General features: G+C 45.1%; 1 protein-coding gene across 29 annotated transcripts in view; it reads right to left on the reverse strand.

Annotated features, from left to right (window-relative positions):
* rap1gapa (RAP1 GTPase activating protein a) overlaps positions 1-19898 on the reverse strand; it is a 529693-nt gene that overhangs the window by 91504 nt on the left and 418291 nt on the right. For 28 of the 29 annotated variants that reach the window (XM_073032373.1, XM_073032371.1, XM_073032357.1 and 25 more), the window contains 4 exons: positions 12751-12789; positions 10946-11131; positions 8119-8222; positions 4721-4799 (listed from right to left, as the gene is read on the reverse strand). In XM_073032373.1, coding sequence (XP_072888474.1) covers positions 4721-4799; positions 8119-8222; positions 10946-11131; positions 12751-12789 — 408 coding nt within the window. Of the gene's footprint in view, positions 1-4720; positions 4800-8118; positions 8223-10945; positions 11132-12716; positions 12790-19898 lie in introns of all 29 variants that reach the window. The other variant, XM_073032377.1, reaches the window with a different exon arrangement.

Here is a 19898-nt window from a genome sequence, read left to right on the forward strand (position 1 = left end):
TCTCTACACAAACCCACAGTCTGCAGACCTTAGGCAGAGCAACCGATGCTGTAGGAACATACACACACATTCTCTTCCTCACTCCTGAGGATTGAGACAATTGCCTCTGATGGGCACACTCACCCTTATCTGCAAAAAGCCCATCAAGGATTTAAATATTTTAAAATTATACAAACTTGACAGCTTACTTATTTCAATTTCCTCCATCTTATGCACCTCTGTCTGTACGATACAATCAGACCGACCCTTGAACTCATAATCTACCTCATTATGGCCTTGAATCTTTTTGTCTTTTCACTTTCTCTGCAGTTGTTACACTTTATTCTGCATTCTGTTACTTTGACCTTGTTCTACTTCAATGCACTGTGTAATGATCTGATCAGTATGAAGAGTTTGTACGATAAACTTTTCACTGTAACTTCGTACATGTGACAATAATAAACTAGTTCCACAAAATGCTGGAGAAACTCAGCAGGTCAGGCAGCATCTGTGGAGAGGAATAAAGAGCCAACGTTTCTGGCAAGCTCCTTCATCAAGTCTTAGCTCAAAATGTCGACTGTTTATTCAAAGATTCAAAGGTTCATTTATTATCCAAGTATACAACTCTGAAATTCTTCTTCTCCAGAGAACCATGAAACCAAGAAAGAAAAGAATGACAGCACGATCGTCAACCACCAAAATCTCCCCTCCCCGCAGAAAAAAATGAACATAAAGGAAAAGGCACATCGACCCCCAAATTCTCTCCCCCGCAACAAATAAATGAGAAAGATCAGGCGAACAATACGGAATATAAAAACGATAAGACTGAAAAAGTCTACAGTCCAAGTCCACATCCAAAATGCAGAAAACCTGGGTAACATTCTCAGGGCCCAGTGGCAGTTTCCCTCTCCAGCAGCAAAACGAGCCCACCGGCAAACAAAAGTCAGTCTCCCCTCTCCGAGAGCAGAGCGATCCCATCGGTGATCAAAAGACAGTCTCCCCTCTCCGAGAGCAGAGAGATCCCCCAGTGATCAAAAGACAGTCTCCCCTCTCCGAGAGCAGAGCGGTCCCATCGGTGATCAAAAGGCAGTCTCCTCTCTCCGAGAGCAGAGAGATCCCCCAGTGATCAAAAGACAGTCTCCCCTCTCCGAGAGCAGAGCGATCCCATCGGTGATCAAAAGGCAGTCTCCTCTCTCCGAGAGCAGAGAGATCCCCCAGTGATCAAAAGACAGTCTCCCCTCTCCGAGAGCAGAGCGATCCCATCGGTGATCAAAAGGCAGTCTCCTCTCTCCGAGAGCAGAGAGATCCCACAGTGATCAAAAGACAGTCTCCCCTCTCCGAGAGCAGAGAGATCCCCCAGTGATCAAAAGACAGTCTCCCCTCTCCGAGAGCAGAGCGATCCCATCGGTGATCAAAAGGCAGTCTCCTCTCTCCGAGAGCAGAGAGATCCCTCAGTGATCAAAAGACAGTCTCCCCTCTCTGAGAGCAGAGCGATCCCATCGGTGATCAAAAGGCAGTCTCCCCTCTCCGTAGCAGAGTGATCCCACCAGCGATCAAAAGGCAGTCTCCCCTCTCCGTAGCAGAGTGATCCCACCAGCGATCAAAAGGCAGTCTCCCCTCTCTGATAACAGAGTGATCCCATCGGTGATCAAAAGACAGTCTCCCCTCTCCGAGAGCAGAGAGATCCCCCAGTGATCAAAAGACAGTCTCCCCTCTCCGAGAGCAGAGTGATCCCAGCAGTGATCAAAAGGCAGTCTCCCCTCTCCATAGCAGAGTGATCCCACCAGTGATCAAAAGACAGTCTCCCCTCTCTGAGAGCAGAGAGATCCCCCAGTGATCAAAAGACAGTCTCCCCTCTCCATAGCAGAGTGATCCCACCAGCGATCAAAAGGCAGTCTCCCCTCTCCGAGAGCAGAGAGATCCCCCAGTGATCAAAAGACAGTCTCCCCTCTCCGAGAGCAGAGCGATCCCATCGGTGATCAAAAGGCAGTCTCCTCTCTCCGAGAGCAGAGAGATCCCCCAGTGATCAAAAGACAGTCTCCCCTCTCCGAGAGCAGAGAGATCCCCCAGTGATCAAAAGACAGTCTCCCCTCTCCGAGAGCAGAGCGATCCCATCGGTGATCAAAAGGCACTCCTCTCTCCGAGAGCAGAGAGATCCCCCAGTGATCAAAAGACAGTCTCCCCTCTCCGAGAGCAGAGCGATCCCATCGGTGATCAAAAGGCAGTCTCCTCTCTCCGAGAGCAGAGAGATCCCCCAGTGATCAAAAGACAGTCTCCCCTCTCTGAGAGCAGAGCGATCCCATCGGTGATCAAAAGGCAGTCTCCCCTCTCCGTAGCAGAGTGATCCCACCAGTGATCAAAAGGCAGTCTCCCCTCTCCATAGCAGAGTGATCCCACCAGCGATCAAAAGGCAGTCTCCCCTCTCTGATAACAGAGCGATCCCACCAGCGATCAAAAGGCAGTCTCCCCTCTCCGTAGCAGAGTGATCCCACCAGCGATCAAAAGGCAGTCTCCCCTCTCTGATAACAGAGTGATCCCATCGGTGATCAAAAGACAGTCTCCCCTCTCCGAGAGCAGAGAGATCCCCCAGTGATCAAAAGACAGTCTCCCCTCTCCAACAGCAGAGTGATCCCAGCAGTGATCAAAAGGCAGTCTCCCCTCTCCGAGAGCAGAGAGATCCCCCAGTGATCAAAAGACAGTCTCTCCTCTCCAACAGCAGAGTGATCCCATCGGTGATCAAAAGGCAGTCTCCCCTCTCCGTAGCAGAGTGATCCCACCAGTGATCAAAAGGCAGTCTCCCCTCTCCGAGAGCAGAGCGATCCCATCGGTGATCAAAAGGCAGTCTCCCCTCTCCGAGAGCAGAGCGATCCCATCGGTGATCAAAAGGCAGTCTCCCCTCTCCGTAGCAGAGCGATCCCTCCAGTGATCAAAAGGCAGTCTCCCCTCTCCGTAGCAGAGCGATCCCACCAGTGATCAAAAGGCAGTCTCCCCTCTCCGTAGCAGAGCGATCCCACCAGTGATCAAAAGGCAGTCTCCCCTCTCCGTAGCAGAGCGATCCCTCCAGTGATCAAAAGGCAGTCTCCCCTCTCCGTAGCAGAGCGATCCCACCAGTGATCAAAAGGCAGTCTCCCCTCTCCGTAGCAGAGCGATCCCTCCAGTGATCAAAAGGCAGTCTCCCCTCTCCGTAGCAGAGCGATCCCACCAGTGATCAAAAGGCAGTCACCCCTCTCCGAGAGCAGAGCGATCCCATCGGTGATCAAAAGGCAGTCTCCCCTCTCCGTAGCACGGTGATCCCACCAGTGATCAAAAGGCAGTCTCCCCTCTCCGAGAGCAGAGCGATCCCATCGGTGATCAAAAGGCAGTCTCCCCTCTCTGTAGCAGAGCGATCCCTCCAGTGATCAAAAGGCAGTCTCCCCTCTCCGTAGCAGAGTGATCCCCCAGTGATCAAAAGACAGTCTCCCCTCTCCATAGCAGAGTGATCCCACCAGCGATCAAAAGGCAGTCTCCCCTCTCCGAGAGCAGAGAGATCCCCCAGTGATCAAAAGACAGTCTCTCCTCTCCAACAGCAGAGTGATCCCAGCAGTGATCAAAAGGCAGTCTCCCCTCTCCAACAGCAGAGTGATCTCTCCAGTGATCAAAAGGCAGTCTCCCCTCTCCGTAGCAGAGTGATCCCACCAGCGATCAAAAGGCAGTCTCCCCTCTCCGTAGCAGAGCGATCCCACCAGTGATCAAAAGGCAGTCTCCCCTCTCCGAGAGCAGAGCGATCCCATCGGTGATCAAAAGGCAGTCTCCCCTCTCCGTAGCAGAGCGATCCCATCGGTGATCAAAAGGCAGTCTCCCCTCTCCGAGAGCAGAGCGATCCCATCGGTGATCAAAAGGCAGTCTCCCCTCTCCGTAGCAGAGCGATCCCATCGGTGATCAAAAGGCAGTCTCCCCTCTCCGTAGCAGAGTGATCCCACCAGTGATCAAAAGGCTGTCTCCCCTCTCCGTAGCAGAGTGATCCCAGCAGTGATCAAAAGGCAGTCTCCCCTCTCCGTAGCAGAGCGATCCCTCCAGTGATCAAAAGGCAGTCTCCCCTCTCCGTAGCAGAGTGATCCCACCAGTGATCAAAAGGCAGTCTCCCCTCTCCGTAGCAGAGTGATCCCACCAGTGATCAAAAGGCAGTCTCCCCTCTCCGTGGCAGAGTGATCCCACCAGTGATCAAAAGGCAGTCTCCCCTCTCCGTAGCAGAGCGATCCCTCCAGTGATCAAAAGGCAGTCTCCCCTCTCCATAGCAGAGCGATCCCACCAGTGATCAAAAGGTAGGCAGCTGGTGTCATCTGTCACATTCACCTTGATGTTTCAATCTCCCTCGTCGCTTTAATTGATGGACAATGGAAGTTTATTTATTTCCATGGATGCTACCTGACCTGCTGAGTTCTTCCAGCATTTTGTGTGTTGCCCAGCATTTCCAGCATCTCTTGTGTTTGCCTGCAATTCACTTTCTCTGTAACTGTAACACTTCATTAGCCAATTTCAATTCCCTTTATTCTCATGAGTTTGTCTAGCTTCCACCTTAAATACAATCTCTGCCGATCTCTTCATTTTCACCACTTTCTACTGAAGACATTTCTCCTGAATTCTCCATTCCTTCGTCAGCCTCTTTCTTATCCCTTAGCTCTTCCCAATACCAGAAGCAAAGTTGCCCTCTCAGGGCCAGTCAGAACCCTTCTGAGTTGTAAATCCTCCAATCAGTGCCTACCTTTGCCATTTGGATCACGTTTGGGAACTCAATTAGGCAGGATATGGGGATGACATCCTGGTACGTTTTGCATTTGGTTCTGCAGAGAAAATCTGGAAGTTAATAATCACATCCATGCTAAGAAAGTTTGCCAAGCACTTTTCAATTAAAACTTTATAAACCAGATAAATGAATGCGTCATTACAAAATTCTCAGTAAGATTAGAACTCAGTCCTTCAGGCTTGCTGCAGTGGTTGATCTGCCACAGGTCTTATCTTCTCTTCATCCACAAGGGCTGTGAGGCAATGTTACAGCTCTATAAAACTTTTGATTAGACCACATTTAGAGTATCTGTTCAGTTCTGGGGCTTTTATTCATGTTTTGGTTTAGAATATAGAACTGTTGTGCCAATCTTTTAACCAACTCCAAGATCAACCTAACCCTTCCCTCCCACATAACCCTCCACTTTTCTATCTTCCATGTGCCTGTCTAATGAGTCTGCCTCTACCACCACACCTGGCAGGGTGTTCCGCACACCCACCTCTCTCTGTGTAACAAAAAGTTACCTCTGACATCACTTCCTATACTTTCCTGCAATCACCTTAAAATTATGCCCCCTCACAGTAGCCATTTTCACCTTTGGGAAAAGTCTCAGGCCATGCACTTGGTCTTATCATCTTATATACGGCTATCAAGTCACCTCTCATCCTCCTTCACTCCACTTGTTCAAACTATCTTCATAAGACGTGCTCTCTAATCCAGGCAGCATCCCGGTAAATCTCCTCTGCACCCTCTCTAAATCTTCCACCTCCTTCCTATAATGAGGTGGTCAGAATTGAATACAGGTGTGTTCTAACCAGGGTTTTATAGAACTGCAACATTATCTCATGGCTCTTGAATTTAATCTCCTAACTAATGAAAGCCAACACCTTCTTAACAATCCTATCAACCTGCACAACAATTTTGAGGTATCTATGGACTTGGACCCTAAAAGCCCTCTTCCTCCACACTGTAAAGAATCATATCCTTAACCCTGTATTCAAAAATTTAAATTTGTCCTTCCAAAGTGAATCACTTCAGTTTTCTGGGTTGAACTCCATCTGCCACTTCTCAGCCCAGCTCTGCATCCTATCAATGTCCTGTTGTAATCTATGACAACCTTCAACACCATCTAGAATTCCACTAACCTTAGTGTTACCTGCAAACTTAGCAACCTACCCTTACATTTCCTCATCCAGGTCATTTATAAAACTCACAAAGAGCAGTTCCCTGTGGAACAGCACAGGTCACTGATCTTCAGACAGAATACACTCCATCTACCACCACACTCTGCCTCCTGTGGGTAATCCACACAGCCAGCTTTCCCTGGACCCCATGCCTCCTGACTTTCTGATGAGCCAACCATGGCGAACTACTAAGGTGGTGATCAGTCTCACTGCTTGGGGAAGTATCTGATTTTGAGTCTGGTGGCCCTAGCGTGGATGCTACGTAGCCTCCTCCCTGATGGGAGTTGGACAAGCAATCCATGAGCAGGGTGGGTGGGATCCTTCATGAGACTAGAAGACATAGGAGAGAATTAAGCCATTTTGCCCATTTGCCATTCCATCATGGCCCATTGAATTCAACCCATCCAGCCAATGGGATCTCCAACTCACTCAGCCCAGCCTTTCTGCATTTCAAGTTGTTTAATGTCACTTCCAGTACACAAGTATAAAGGAGAACAAAATAATTGTTACTCCGGGTCAGATGCAGCACAAACAAAACACAATAAGATAACAAAGAACACAATGAATATAAATACATACACAAATGTATACTATAAACAAATGTATAAGTTAGCTTATATATGGTGCATAGATTGATGTAGAATTGGCTGCAGAAAGTTGTAAACTCAGTCAGATCATCACTAACCACCTCAGTACCAAGGACATCTCCAAAAGGCGATGCCTTAAAAAGGCAACATCCGTCATCGAGGACCCTCATCACCCAGGACATGCCCTCTTCTCATTGCTACCATCAGGGAGGAGATACAGGAGCTTGAAGACCCACACTCAACATTTCAGGAACAAGCTTTTCCCCTCTGCCACCAGATTTCTGAATGGACAATGAATCCGTGAACACTACCTCACTAGTTTTTCTCTCTCTTTTTGCACTATTTATTTAATTTACTTTTAATATACTTCTTATAGTTTTATTATGTATTACAATGTACAGCTGCTGCAAAACAAAATTTCACAACTTATGCTGAAGTTATTAAATCTGATTCTCTTATGCCCATAAAATGACACTAGGCACAGGAGTGTCTGTACGTAAGGTGACTCTGACAGGAAATGATAAAGTAGTGGTGGTTGGGAGTGTGGAGGGGTGGGTTAGTGGGTGGAGGTGTTGATCAGCCTTTCTGCTTGGGGAAAGTAACTGTTTTTGAGTCTGGTGGTCCTGGTGTGGATGCTATATAGCCCTTTCCTGGATAGGAGTGGGACAAACAGTCCATGAGCAGGGTGGGTGGGATCTTTCATGATGTTGTCGGCCCCCTTCCAGCACCTTTCTGTGTACTTGTCCTTGACGGTGGGTATGCTGGTGCCAGTGATGTGTTGGGCAGCTTTACTATGGCCTGCCCACAACGGTCAGGTGGTAGAGTAAGTTCTGAGTAAATTGTGTGCCGTTCCTCTAGCAGCCAGCACTGCTCAGTGCCACATTGACCCATCTGTCCTACAATCGCTTGGACCTCCTTCCATCAGGCAAAAGGTACCACATATAAGAACAAGGACTGCTGGACTGGGTAACAGTTTCTTACCCCAAGGCTGGGAGACTTCTCAACACCCTGCTACCACTTAGTAGCATTATACTGTTATACGTAACGACCACCAAACTCAAAAACAGTTCCTTTCCCCAAGCAGTAAGGCTGATCAACACCTCCACCCACTAACCCACCCCTCCACACCCCCAACCACCACTACTTTATCATTTCCTATCAGTCACCTTATGTCCTGTGCCTAGCGTCACTTTAAGGACATACAATTGATCTGTGTGTATAAGCTATCCTATGTATTTATATTTATTGTGTTTTTTTATTATTGTATTCTTTGTCATATTATTTTTTGTGCAGCATCAGATCTGGAGTAACAATTATTTTGCTCTCCTTTACTTGTGTACACAAAGTTACATTAAACAATATTGAATCTTGAATATTTAACTAAATGTCATATATGCTCTTTATGCCAACCTGTATATCTACAGAATATATATATGTTATTTTATCTGAAGTATGTGATTCATGTATTGTTTTACACCTTGGTCCCAAAGAAACAATGTTTCATTTAGCTGTATACATGTGTACTGGTGAATGACAATAAACCTGAACTTGAAGGATGAGTCGCTTCAAAATGGCCGAGAGGTCTAATTCCCACTCGCTGACCTACCTTAGCAAGAGGCGGAGGTGCTCCTGGTCACCAATAATGTCATACTTGAGGGAAAAGACCAGGTGACCCAGAACGTTGTCAATGCAGTAATAATTGAAATGTTCCTGAGGAAGGAAATGACCACGTTAGATATTCACAAGGAAATCTTGTGCTCTTTATTCTTCACAGCATAGGAGAATGAGAGATGATTTCACGCAAGTTTATAAAATCATGAGGGGTATGGATTGTTATGGGCTAGTGAGGCCAAAACAGGACACCACCACAGCGTAGCAGTTAGTGCAATGCTGTTACAGCTCAGGGCTCAGAGTTCGGTTCAATTCCGATGTCATATATGAAGAGTTTGTACATCCTCCCCATGGAACACGTGGGTTTCCTCCGGGTGCTCCGGTTTCCACCCACATTCCAAAGACGTACCGTTTAGCAGGTTAATCGGTCAATGTAAATTGTCCTGTGTTTAGGCTAGGGTTGAATAGGAGAACAAGCAGAAGTAAATCAAGGCAACTGGACTTGCTGTGCTGTCTAGACAATGGCTTGCTACTCATCCGAGAGGCTTCGTCGGTTCTAATCCATGGTAGGCAGTTTTCCAGTTTATAAACTCTGAGTTGTTTGAAGGTATAGCAATCACATGAAGGTTGTTAAGACTCATCGAGGTAATGAGAGGGTCATCAGTCTTATCATTGCATGAATGGAGGTGCGACTGTTGTGGAGACGCCGGAGTAGAGGTGTTAAGACTGCATTGTAAGTAGCTGTCAAACTGGAAAACGCATCTCTGAACAGAGGGGGTAAGGTAAGACAGCTACTTACAATGCAGTCCTAACATTCCCACCCCAGCATCTCTACAAGTCACTCCTCCATTCATGCAATGACCCTCTCATTACCTCTACAGCTCTTAACGATCTTCATGTGATTGCTATACATTTAAACAACTCACAGAGTATAAACTGGAAAACTACCCACCATGGATCAGAACGGAAAAAGCCTCTCAGATGAGTGGAAAATGTCATCTGGACAACACAGCAAGTCCAGTTGCCTTGATTTACTACTGCTTGGTATACAATGACCTGGATGACCGAGAACCTTCATAGACATTAAATAGGAGAGTCGATGGACAGTGCAGCTTGCTGTATCTCTAAATAAATAAATGATCCAATGCGCCAGCCAGCATAGGGTACTGGAGATACAGAGATGACAAAGGCTGGGATATGGAACAACAAATAATCTGTTGGCCAAACTCAGCAGGTTGAACAGGTGATGCTCCTCCTGCAGATTGTCCGATGTTGCCCAGGATTTCCCTCCAACTCCTGTTCAGCACATCACACAATAGACAGTAGCAACTTCTATCGCAAGCTGCTTCTGATAATGTTTTTTAGAATCAGAATTAAAATCAACTTTAATATCACTGGCATATGTTGTAAAATTTCTTGTTTTGCAGCAGTGGTACATTGTAATACATAATAAAAAGGTATAAATTACAAGAAGAAATTAAATTGTGCAAAAAAGAGCAAAGAATAATTTTGGGTTCATTGTCAGAAATCTGATGGCAGAGGGGAAGAAGGAGTTCCTAAATTGTTGAGTGTGTGTCTTCTGGCTCCTGTACCTCCTTTCTGATGGTAGCAATGAGAAGAGGGTATGTCCTGGGCTATTGGTGTCTTTAATGATGGATGCTGCCTATTTTAGACATTTTTTGATTATGACCTCGATGCTGGGGAGGCTAGTGTACATGATGGAGCTGGCTGTGTTTAAAACTTGCTGCAGTTTCTTTTGGGGAATTCTGGTCCTTCTGATGTTCTCACAATGAAAGAACCAACACTGCAGAAGATGCAGACGTTAGTCTTTAAAAGCAACAACCTCATGGAGAGGAAGAGAAGAGACGGCAGGTGTTGGAATCAGGAGCCACAAACAATCTGCCTGAGGAACTCAGTGGGTCGAGCAGCGTCTAAGGAATTGTTGATGTTTCAGGTCGGGTGCCTTCATCGGTTCTGATGCAGGATCTAGATCTGATATGTTAATAATCCCTCTTCCTCCACAGATGCTGCCTGACCCACTGAGGTTTTTTTTGCACCATCTCATTAAAGCGATTCTAAATGACTCAGTGGGTTTGATGCTGTTTCCGGTGAGTGCTGACCTGCTGTGGATCAGGGACCTCCGGAACGTGGCAGGGAGGCACAGCATTTAGTGCAATGCCATTACAACGCCAGCGACCCGGGTTCAATGCCGCCACCGTCTTAGAAATTTGAACATTCTCCCTGTGACCGCTTTCCACTGCCTGCTCCAGTTTCCTTCCACATCGCAAAGATGTAGAGATTGGGGTTAGTAAACTGTGGCCGTGATATGTTGACACTGGAAGCAAGGTGACATTTGTGAGCTGCCTCCAGAAAATTCCTTGAACTGTTGGTTGTTGATGCAAATGATGCATTTCACTCTATATTTTGATGTTTCGATATACCATCATCACCATTATGTACTGTGCCTTATGATCGGGGGCTGAGCAGGTGCTACACCTTGCCCAAGGGTGACCAGCAGGCTAGCGGAGGGAAGGAGCACTTTACATCTCCTTTAGTAGAGACGTATCTCCACCCTGCCACCCTAATAATAAGAATAAATATTTAATAAACAATATTGGGAACTTGAGTTAGATGTAATTTAATTGAAATGTAATTAATGTAATATAGATGCAAGCTATTTTGTAATTTATAGTAAATTTATATATTGCTGCCTCAAAACAACAAATTTCACAACATATGCACATCGGTGTTAATAAGCTTGATTTTGATCCACGTTATTGAAGCTGAAATGATCTACTCTCTAAAGTAGAGAGAGCCCATACCTTTCCCAGGAAGTGCTTCCTGTAGAGTTTGGCGATTGAGTTGCATTCCAGCTTGTGTTTGGAAGGGGTTGATGAAACCTGCTCTGTCTCAGGAGAACTTGTGACGTCGTGGTTAGTCCCCTCGATCCAGTAGCCACCAAACTGAGGGAGGAGGATGATTGGGAAAGGCGGCTCCCGCTGCAGGACCTGTCAGGTACACAGATGCAAAGACAGAAACAAAACGTAAACAGAAGGCGATGGCACTACTCAAGAAGGCTGTGGAGGTCAAGTCATTGGGTGCATTTAAAGCACAGGTTGATAGCTTCTTCATTAGTTAGGGTGTCAAATGTTATGGGGGAAGGCAGGAGAATGGGATTGAGCGGGAAAATAAATCAGCCATGATGGAATGGTGGAGCAGACCTGATGGGCCAAATGGCCTAATTCTATTCCTATATCTTATAGTCTAAAGTTGCCTCCATCATGAAGGACCCTCACCATCCAGAACTTGCCCACGTCTTGTTACTACCAGCAGGGAGGTGGTACAGGAGCATGACGGCCCACACTGAATGCTTTAGGAACAGCTTCTTCCCCTCTGCCATCAGATTTCTGAATGCAAGTGAACCCATGAACACTGACTCACTATTTTGCTGTCACATTTGCACTTTAATATATATTGCTCATTATAATTTATAGTAACTTCAACACCATAAGACAAAGAGCAGAGTTAGGCCATTTGGCCCACTGAGTCTGCTCCACCATTCCATCATGGCTGATTTATTTTCCCTCTCAACCCCACTCTCCTGCCTTCTCCCTGTAACCTTTGATGTCCTGACTAATCAAGAACCTATCAACCTCCATTTCAAATGAACTCAATGACTTGGCCTCCACAGCCGTTTGTGGCAAAGAATTCCACAGATCCACCACCCTCTGGCTAAAGAAACTCCTCCTCATCTCTGTTCTAAGATTTAATTTTAATGTATTGCACTGTACAGCTGCCATAGAACAACAAATTTCACAACATATGCCAGTGGGAATGAACCTGCATCTGATTCAGATTCTGAGTTCAAGTACTGAATTTGTGTGAAGGGTCAACTCCAAGAGTCATCTGCTCCTGACATCAGGACTACTTTTTACATTAAAGATGCAATACCCGTGTAAATGTAGTGACATTCATGAGACTGAGGGACCAGAAATATTTTCCTGAGGATTTAGAGGCCAGGATTTAGACTCAAGTTTGTTTCCAGATGTTGAAGAAATACTAGTTATTGGAGAGGGTCCAGAGGGAGTTCACGAGTAGCATTCAGAGAACGTACGAGGAGTGTTTTATGGCCCTGAGCCTCTATTTGTTGTAGTTTAGAAGAATGGGGGGGGGGGGGAGGGAGAATCTCATTGAAACCTATCGAATATTGAAAGGTTTAGATGCAGTGGATGTGGAGAGGATATTTCCTATAATAGTTGAGACTTGGACCAGAGGGCACAGCCTGAGGATAGAGGGATGACCATTTAGAACAGAGATGAGCAGGAATTTCTTTAGGCAGAGGGTGGTGAATCTGTGGAATTCATTGCCACAGATGGCTGTGGAGGCCAAGTTATTGAATACATTTAAGGCGGAGGTTGATAGGTTCTTGATTATTCAGGGTGTCAAAGGTAACGGGGAGAAAGCAAGAAATAGGGTTGAATGAGATAATAAATCTGCCATGATGGAATGGCAGAGCAAAATCAATGGGCCAAATGGCCTAATTTTGTTCCTATGTTTTATGGTCTTATGATCATTAGATATGCTAGTCATTACCTCCTGGTCAGGAAATGAAATCTGAAGGTCGTACCTCATGAACGCTGGGGTACGGAATATAATCTTCTTCTGTCTGCAAGAGAAGAGATGAAACCATTTTGTTACACCATCATTTATGAATTCTGCAAGATATTTCAAGCGCTTTGGTTTGGTTTGGGTTGGGGTTTTTGGGAGTAACAGCAATGAAGCTAACCACAAGGAAGTTTTGCCAAGATTCCCCTCCAGGAAATCCCCACAAAATAATCACCGTTTTATGACCAAGTCTGAAAAAGCCTTTGTAATATGATGTACTTAAGTACTAATTGAGGAATTGAGTGGGAACACAAGTCAGGAACGTTTCCATTACAGCAACATTGGGAACATGGACAATAAAGTTTGTAAACTGCTATCGGTGATTCCCTGCAACATCAGGTTTCTGAATGGACGATGAATACTATCTCACTACATTTTTTTTTGCTCTACTTGTACAGTATTTATTTAATTTAATCTTTTACAGATACACTTCTTGTGATTTATAGGTTTTTAATATTATTACTGCTGCCATAAAGTAACAAATGTCTCAACTTGTGTCAGTGATATGAAATCTAAATCTGTTTCAACAGCGCTCTGTGGTTTGCAGTCTTGGTTATCACGTTCACAGTCTGACAGCTGGAGCTGCAGCTCGATGACCTTTGGCTCATACGGGAAACTGAGGACAGCAGCTACAGGGAGGTAGTCACCCCCGAAGTTGAAGGAAGCAGGTACTTGGGTGACTTGTCAGAAGAGGGAAAGGAAACAGGCAGCCAGTGCAGAGTACCCCTGTGGCAATTCCCCTCAGTAGTAAGTTGTACCACTTTGGACACTGCTGGGGGGTAGAAACAACCTACCAGGTGGAGCTGGAGCAACTGAGTCTCTGGCATTGAGTCCGGCTGTGTGGTCAGAAGGGAAGGGGTTAGAAGAGGATTGCAGTTGTGACAGGGAATTCAATAACTAGAGAAGTAGACACAAAATTCTGCGGACTTGAAAGAGACCTCTGGATGGCATTTTGCCAGGGATGTCTCAGATTTGGTCCATAGCATTCTAAAAGGCTAGGGTGAGCAGCCAGAAGTTATGATACATATTGGTACCAACAACATACTGTAGGGTAGGAATAGGGAGGTCCGAAGAGAACATATGGAGAATTAGGTAGAAAGCTGAAAATCAGGACCTTCAGGGTATTAATCTCTGGCTTGCTGTCTGTGCCACTTGCCAGTGAGGGTAGATGATCTGGCAGATGAATGTGTGGCTGAGGAATTGGTGAAGAGGGCAGGGGTTCAGAATAATAGATCATTCGGATCTCTTCTGGGGAAGGTATGACCTGTACAGAAGGGATGGGTTACACCTGACCCCCAGGGGGACCAATACCCTTGTGGTCTGGTTTGCTAGAGCTGTGGGGAGGGTTTAAACTAATTTGACATGGGGACGGGAACTGGAGTGATAGGGCGGAGAATGGGGCAGTTGGTACGGAACTAATGCTGTGAGTAGCGAGTCTGTGAGGAAGGACAGGCAGTGAGATGAGTCGCAATGTAAAAGGGGGACAAAAATCATAAAGTGTGATGAATACAGGACCGAACACGTTATATTTGCATGCACACAGTATACAAAGTAAGGAAGTTGATCTTGTTGCACAGTTAGATATTGGCAGATAAGACATTGTGGTAATGTCTGAGTCGTGGCAAAGATCAGAGATTAAAATCCAAGGATACCCATTGTAGCAAAAGGACAGGGAAGTAGGCGGGAAGGGTGGGGTTTAGTAATAAAATGAAAGCAAATCATTAGAAAGACATTGCATAGGATCAGAAGATGTAGAATCCTTACGGACCAGAGTTAAGAAACTGTGTGGGTAAAAAGACCCTGGTGGGAGGGTCTCTGAACCATAGCCAGCAAGTGGGCTACAAATTACAATGGCAGATGGAAATCACACGTCAAAAGGAAAATGCTACAACAGTTATGGGGGGAATTTCAATATGCAGGTAGATTGGGAAAATCAGAATGGTGCTGGATCCTGAGAGAGAGAATTTGTAGAATGTCAACAAGATGGCTTTTTAGAGCAGCTTGTTATTAAGCCCACTAGGGGAAAGGCTATTCTTGTTTGGGCATTGTCTAATGAAGCAGATTTGATTAGGGATCTCAAGGTAAGGGAACCCTTAGGAGACAGTGCCCATAATGTGATAGACTTCGTCCTGCAATTTGAGAGGGAGAAGCTAAAGTCAGATGTATCAGTGTTACAGTAGAGTAAAGGGATTTACACAAGCACGAGAGAGAAGCAGGCCAAAATTGATTGGAAGGGAACACTAGCAGGAACGGCAGCAAAGCAGCAATGGTTGGAGTTGCTGGGAACAATCCGGAAGGCACAGGATAGATACATCCCAAAGAAGTGGTAGGATTCTAAAGGGAGGATGATGCTCCCATGGCTGTCAAGTGCAGTCAGAAACAACATAAAAGCCAAAGAGAGGGCACATAATAGATCAAAAATCAGTGGGAAATTAGAGAATTGAGGGTCTTTTAAAACCAGCACAGGGAAACTGTAAAAGCCATTAGGATGGGAAAGATAAAATATGAAGGTAAGCTAGCTAATAATATCAAAGAGGATACTAAAAGACTTTTTCAGATATATAAAGAGCAAAAGAGAGGCAAGAGTGGATACTGGACCACTGGAAGATGACGCTGGAGAGGTAGTAATGGGGAACAAGGAAATCCGGACAAACTAAATAGTATTTTATATCCATCTTCACTGTGGAAGACACCAGCAAAATGCTGGATGGCTGAGAGTGTTAGGGGGTAGTAGTGTGTGCAGTTGCTATTACTTGGGAGAAGGTGCTTGTAATGCAGAAAGGTCTGAAGGTAGATAGTCACCTGGACCAGATGGACTACACCCTATGGTTCTGAAAAAGGTAGCTAAAGAGATTATGGACATGTTAGTAATGATCATTTAAGAATCACTAGATTCTGAAATGGTTTTTGGAGGACTGGAAAATTGCAAATGTCACTCTGGTCTTCAAGAACGAACAGGGGCAGGAGGATGGAAATTAGCCAGTTAGACTGACTTCAGTGGTTGGGAAGTTGTTGGAGATGATTATTAAGGATGAGGTACAGGGTGCTTGGAGGCACATGACAAAATAGGCCATTGTCAGCATGTTTTCCTGAAGGAAAACTCACCTAACAAATCTGTTGGAATTCTTTGAGGAAGTAACAAGCAGGATAGACAAAGGAGAATCCGTGGATATTGTGTACTTGGATTTTCAGAAGGCCTTTGACAAGGTGCCACATATGAGGCTGTTTAATAAATTACAGGAAAGATACTAGCATGCATAGAGGATTGGCTGATTGGCAGGAGACAAATAGTGGGAGTAAAGGGAGCTTTTTCCGATTGGCTGCCAGTGACTACAACTATTCCACAGGGGTTGGTGTTGGCACCACTTTCCATGTTGTATGTCAATGATTTGGACATCGGAATTGATGGCTTTGTGGCCAAGTTCGCAGATGATATGAAGATAGGTGGAGGGGCGGCTAGTGTTGAGGAAGCAATGTGGCACAGAACGACTTAGGCAGATTAGGAAAATGGGCAAAGAAGTGTCAGGAAGTGTGTGGTCGTACACTTTGGTAGAGTGAACAGAAGTGTAGACATTTTTGAAATGTGCAGAAGATTCAAAAATCCGAGGTGCAAAGGGACTTGGAAGTCCTCATATAGGATTCCCTAAAGGTTAACTTGCAGGTTAAGTCAGTGGTGAGGAAGGCAAATGCAATGTTTGTATTCATTTCAAGAGGGCTTAATATAAAAGCAAGGGTGTAATGATGAGGTGTAATGCTGGAGAGGCCTCACTTGGAGTATTGTGAGCAGTTTTGGACCCCTTGTCTAAGAAAGGATGTGCTGACATTGGAAAGGATTCAGAGGAGATTCATGAGAATTATCCCAAGAATGAAAGGGTTAACATATGAGAAGCGTTTGATGGCTCTAGGCCCGTTCTCACTGGAATTTAGAAGAATGAGGGGGATTTCATTGAAACCAATCAAATATTCAAAAGCCTAGATAGAGTGGAAGTGGAGTGGATGCTTCCTATAGCGGGGGAGTTGAGGATTAGAGGGCACAGCCTTAGAATAGAGGGACATCCATCTAGAACAGAGAGGAGGTGAAATTTCTCTACCCGGAGGGTGGTGAATCTGTGGAATTCATTGCCACATGTGGCTGTGGAGGCCAAGTCATTGGCTATAGTTAAAATAGATGTTGAAAATTTCTTGACTAATCAGGGCATGAAAGGTTACAGGGAGAAGGCATGAAATGTTGAGAGGGAAAATCGATAGCCAAGATGAAATGGTGGAGCAGATCCAATGGGCTGAATGGTCTAATTCTGCTCCTATCTGTTATGGTCTTATACATTTCAGGGGTAGAAGCTATTTCTTGGTTGTTAGTGTCCTGAATGTGTGATTAATTCAAGATCACTTCTCCTTCCAAATTTTAGTTCTATTAATTCTGAATTTGATAAGCTGAACACAATAAACATACACTCAGTGGCCAAGTTATTGGGTACAGATCCAAGATTTAAGATTATTTCATTCTCTTTTAAACTTGTGTACTGCAAATGACATTAAACAATCCAGAATCTTGAATCCAGGAGTGGAAGTTGGCATGGCTTTCTGCTGTTATAGCCTATCTATTTCAAAATTTGACGTATTGTGCATTCAGAGATGCTCTTCTGCACACCACTGTTGTAACGTGTGGTTATTTGAGTTACTGTCACCTTCCTGTCAACTTGAACCAGTCTGGCCATTCTCCTCTGACCTATCTCATTAATAAGTCATTTTCAACCACAGAACTGCCACTTACTGGATGGTTTTTGCTTGTCAGACCATTTTCTTTAAACTCCAGAGAAGAGGTTCCCAACCTTTTATATGCCATGGACCGAAACTATAAAGAAAGGGGCCCATGGACCCCAGGTTGAGAACCCTTGCTCTGGAGACTGTTTGTGTATGAAAATCCCAGAAGATCAGCAGTTTCTGAGATACTCAAACCACCCCTTCTGGCACCAACAATCATTCCACAGTCAAAGTCACTTAGATCACATTTCTTCCCCATTCTGATGTTTAGGCTGAACAACAACTGATCCTCTTGACCATGTCTGCATGCTTTTATGCATTGAGATGCTGCCACGTGATTGGCTGATTAGATAGTTGTAATAGTGAGGTCTACAGGTGTACCTAATAACGTGGCCACTGAGTGTAGATTACAGCATGGTATTTTTGAATTTGTAAAGTATCAGTTTCTATCTGCTGGTACTAACTGTTCTCCCTGTAATATATGAAGTGTGAATGATATTAGAAGCTGTTGCATGAATCTCAAGTGAATTCTTAATTACCTAATAAACTATCATTACTACTTTGCAACTTGGAGAAATAACTCTGGCTGCTGGCTATCTCCCCTCAGTCTTGATGCAGGGTTTGTCTGGAAACCTCAACAATTCCTTTCTCCCCCAACAGATGCTGCTCGACTCACTGAGTTCCTGCTGCAGACTGTTTATTGTATCAGAGGTCTCTTGTGCCCTCTTGAAGGAACAATTGCAGGCAGAATTGGATCCTTTTTTCAGTAAAATATTTTAATATTGAGTGGATTTCTTTTTTTTTGGAGAAGTTTATTTTGGTAGTTCAGTTGTGATCTTAGGACACAGAACTCTACAGCACAGACAGGCCCTTCAGCCCACAACATTGTGCTGACCTTTTAACCTACTGTAAGAGCAATCTAACCCTTCCCTCCTACATAGATCTCCATTTTTATAATCATCCATGTGCCTATTTAAGAAACTATTAAATATCATGTATCTGCCTCTACCACCAACCCTTGCACCCACCATTCTGTGTGTAAATAAACTTACCTCTGATATCACCCCTATACTTTTCTCCAATCAACTTAAAATTATGCTCCCTTTGTATAAGTCACTTCCACCCTGGGAAAAAGTCTCTAGCTGTCCACTCTCTCTATGCCCCTCATCATCTTTTACACATCTATCAAGTCACCTCTCATCCTCTGTCTAACGAGAAAAGCCCTAGCCTGCTTAGTCTATCTTGACCTTAGTTATGTGGTTAATTTGCATTTAACAAACATATAAAATGTGAATGGATAAGATTACGAAGGACAGGGTGTTCTTTGAGGAGCTAACGAAGAAAAGTGACATGGGTAGAGAGGTAGACATGGTTTATATAGAATTCAGTAAGGCTTTTGACAAGTTCCTGCATGGTAGTCTGGTCTAGAAAGTTAGGGTACAGGGGATCTAAGGTAGCAACCTGGATCAAAAAGTCCAAAAGTCAGAAGTGGAAGCATGATGGCCAATTTCGGAAGACTGGAGACATGTTGGAGGACTGTCCGTGTGTGTGTGGGTGGGTGGAAGTGAGGTTCAGAGGGAGGTAGGGAGGTTTGGAGGCAGGAAGGGGGCTGTTGTTGTTCTGTTGCTTGCTGTGCTCTGACAACCAAGCCCAGCTCCTGGCCTTCACGTGTGGCTGATCTACCAAGCCCAGCAGAACCACTTCTACTGACAGGAGAAAAGGCAAAAGCGGGTTACTGTGCCTTAAAACCAGTCACTTCAGGCAGATGGGGCTCACCAGTCATGGTTGGCAGCTCATCTAGGAGAAGGAAAACTCTGATCTCAAACCTCTGCTGACTTGTGGCTACACCCACTCTTAGGGAAGGTTTCAGGAGCAAATCCAGAGAATAAATCTGGAGTTGGTATCCTAAAGGCAATTCTGCGTTGAGTTCAACACTGACTGGCAACTCCTGTGATGCTGCTGGAGCCAAAGTCTATCAGTCTTTGCCGTTCCTTTGGATTCATCAGCTGGTGCATGGGCAACAGCTTGCTCCCCACATTGTACTGCCCTGTTTCGTGCATTATGCAGACAGCAACAATGCATAATCAATGGTCGACACGACCGATGGAGGCCACTACCACCACAGACAACATGAAAAAGTGAAGAAAGTTTTGTAAGGATCTGGCAAGACTAGGTCCTTTGGAGAGTTGAGTAGAGTGGCAAGAGGTGGAATTTAATCTGGACAAGTGTGAGGTGATGCATGTTAGGAGATCCAATTCTGGTTGGACATACAGAGTAAATGGCAGGAACCTTGGGAATGTCGGGGTGGAAGTCTGTAGATTATTGCAAGTGGAGACCCAAGTGGTGGAT

Source organism: Hemitrygon akajei, chromosome 29 (assembly GCF_048418815.1).
Source record: "Hemitrygon akajei chromosome 29, sHemAka1.3, whole genome shotgun sequence".
Classification (NCBI taxonomy): Eukaryota; Metazoa; Chordata; class Chondrichthyes; order Myliobatiformes; family Dasyatidae; genus Hemitrygon; species Hemitrygon akajei.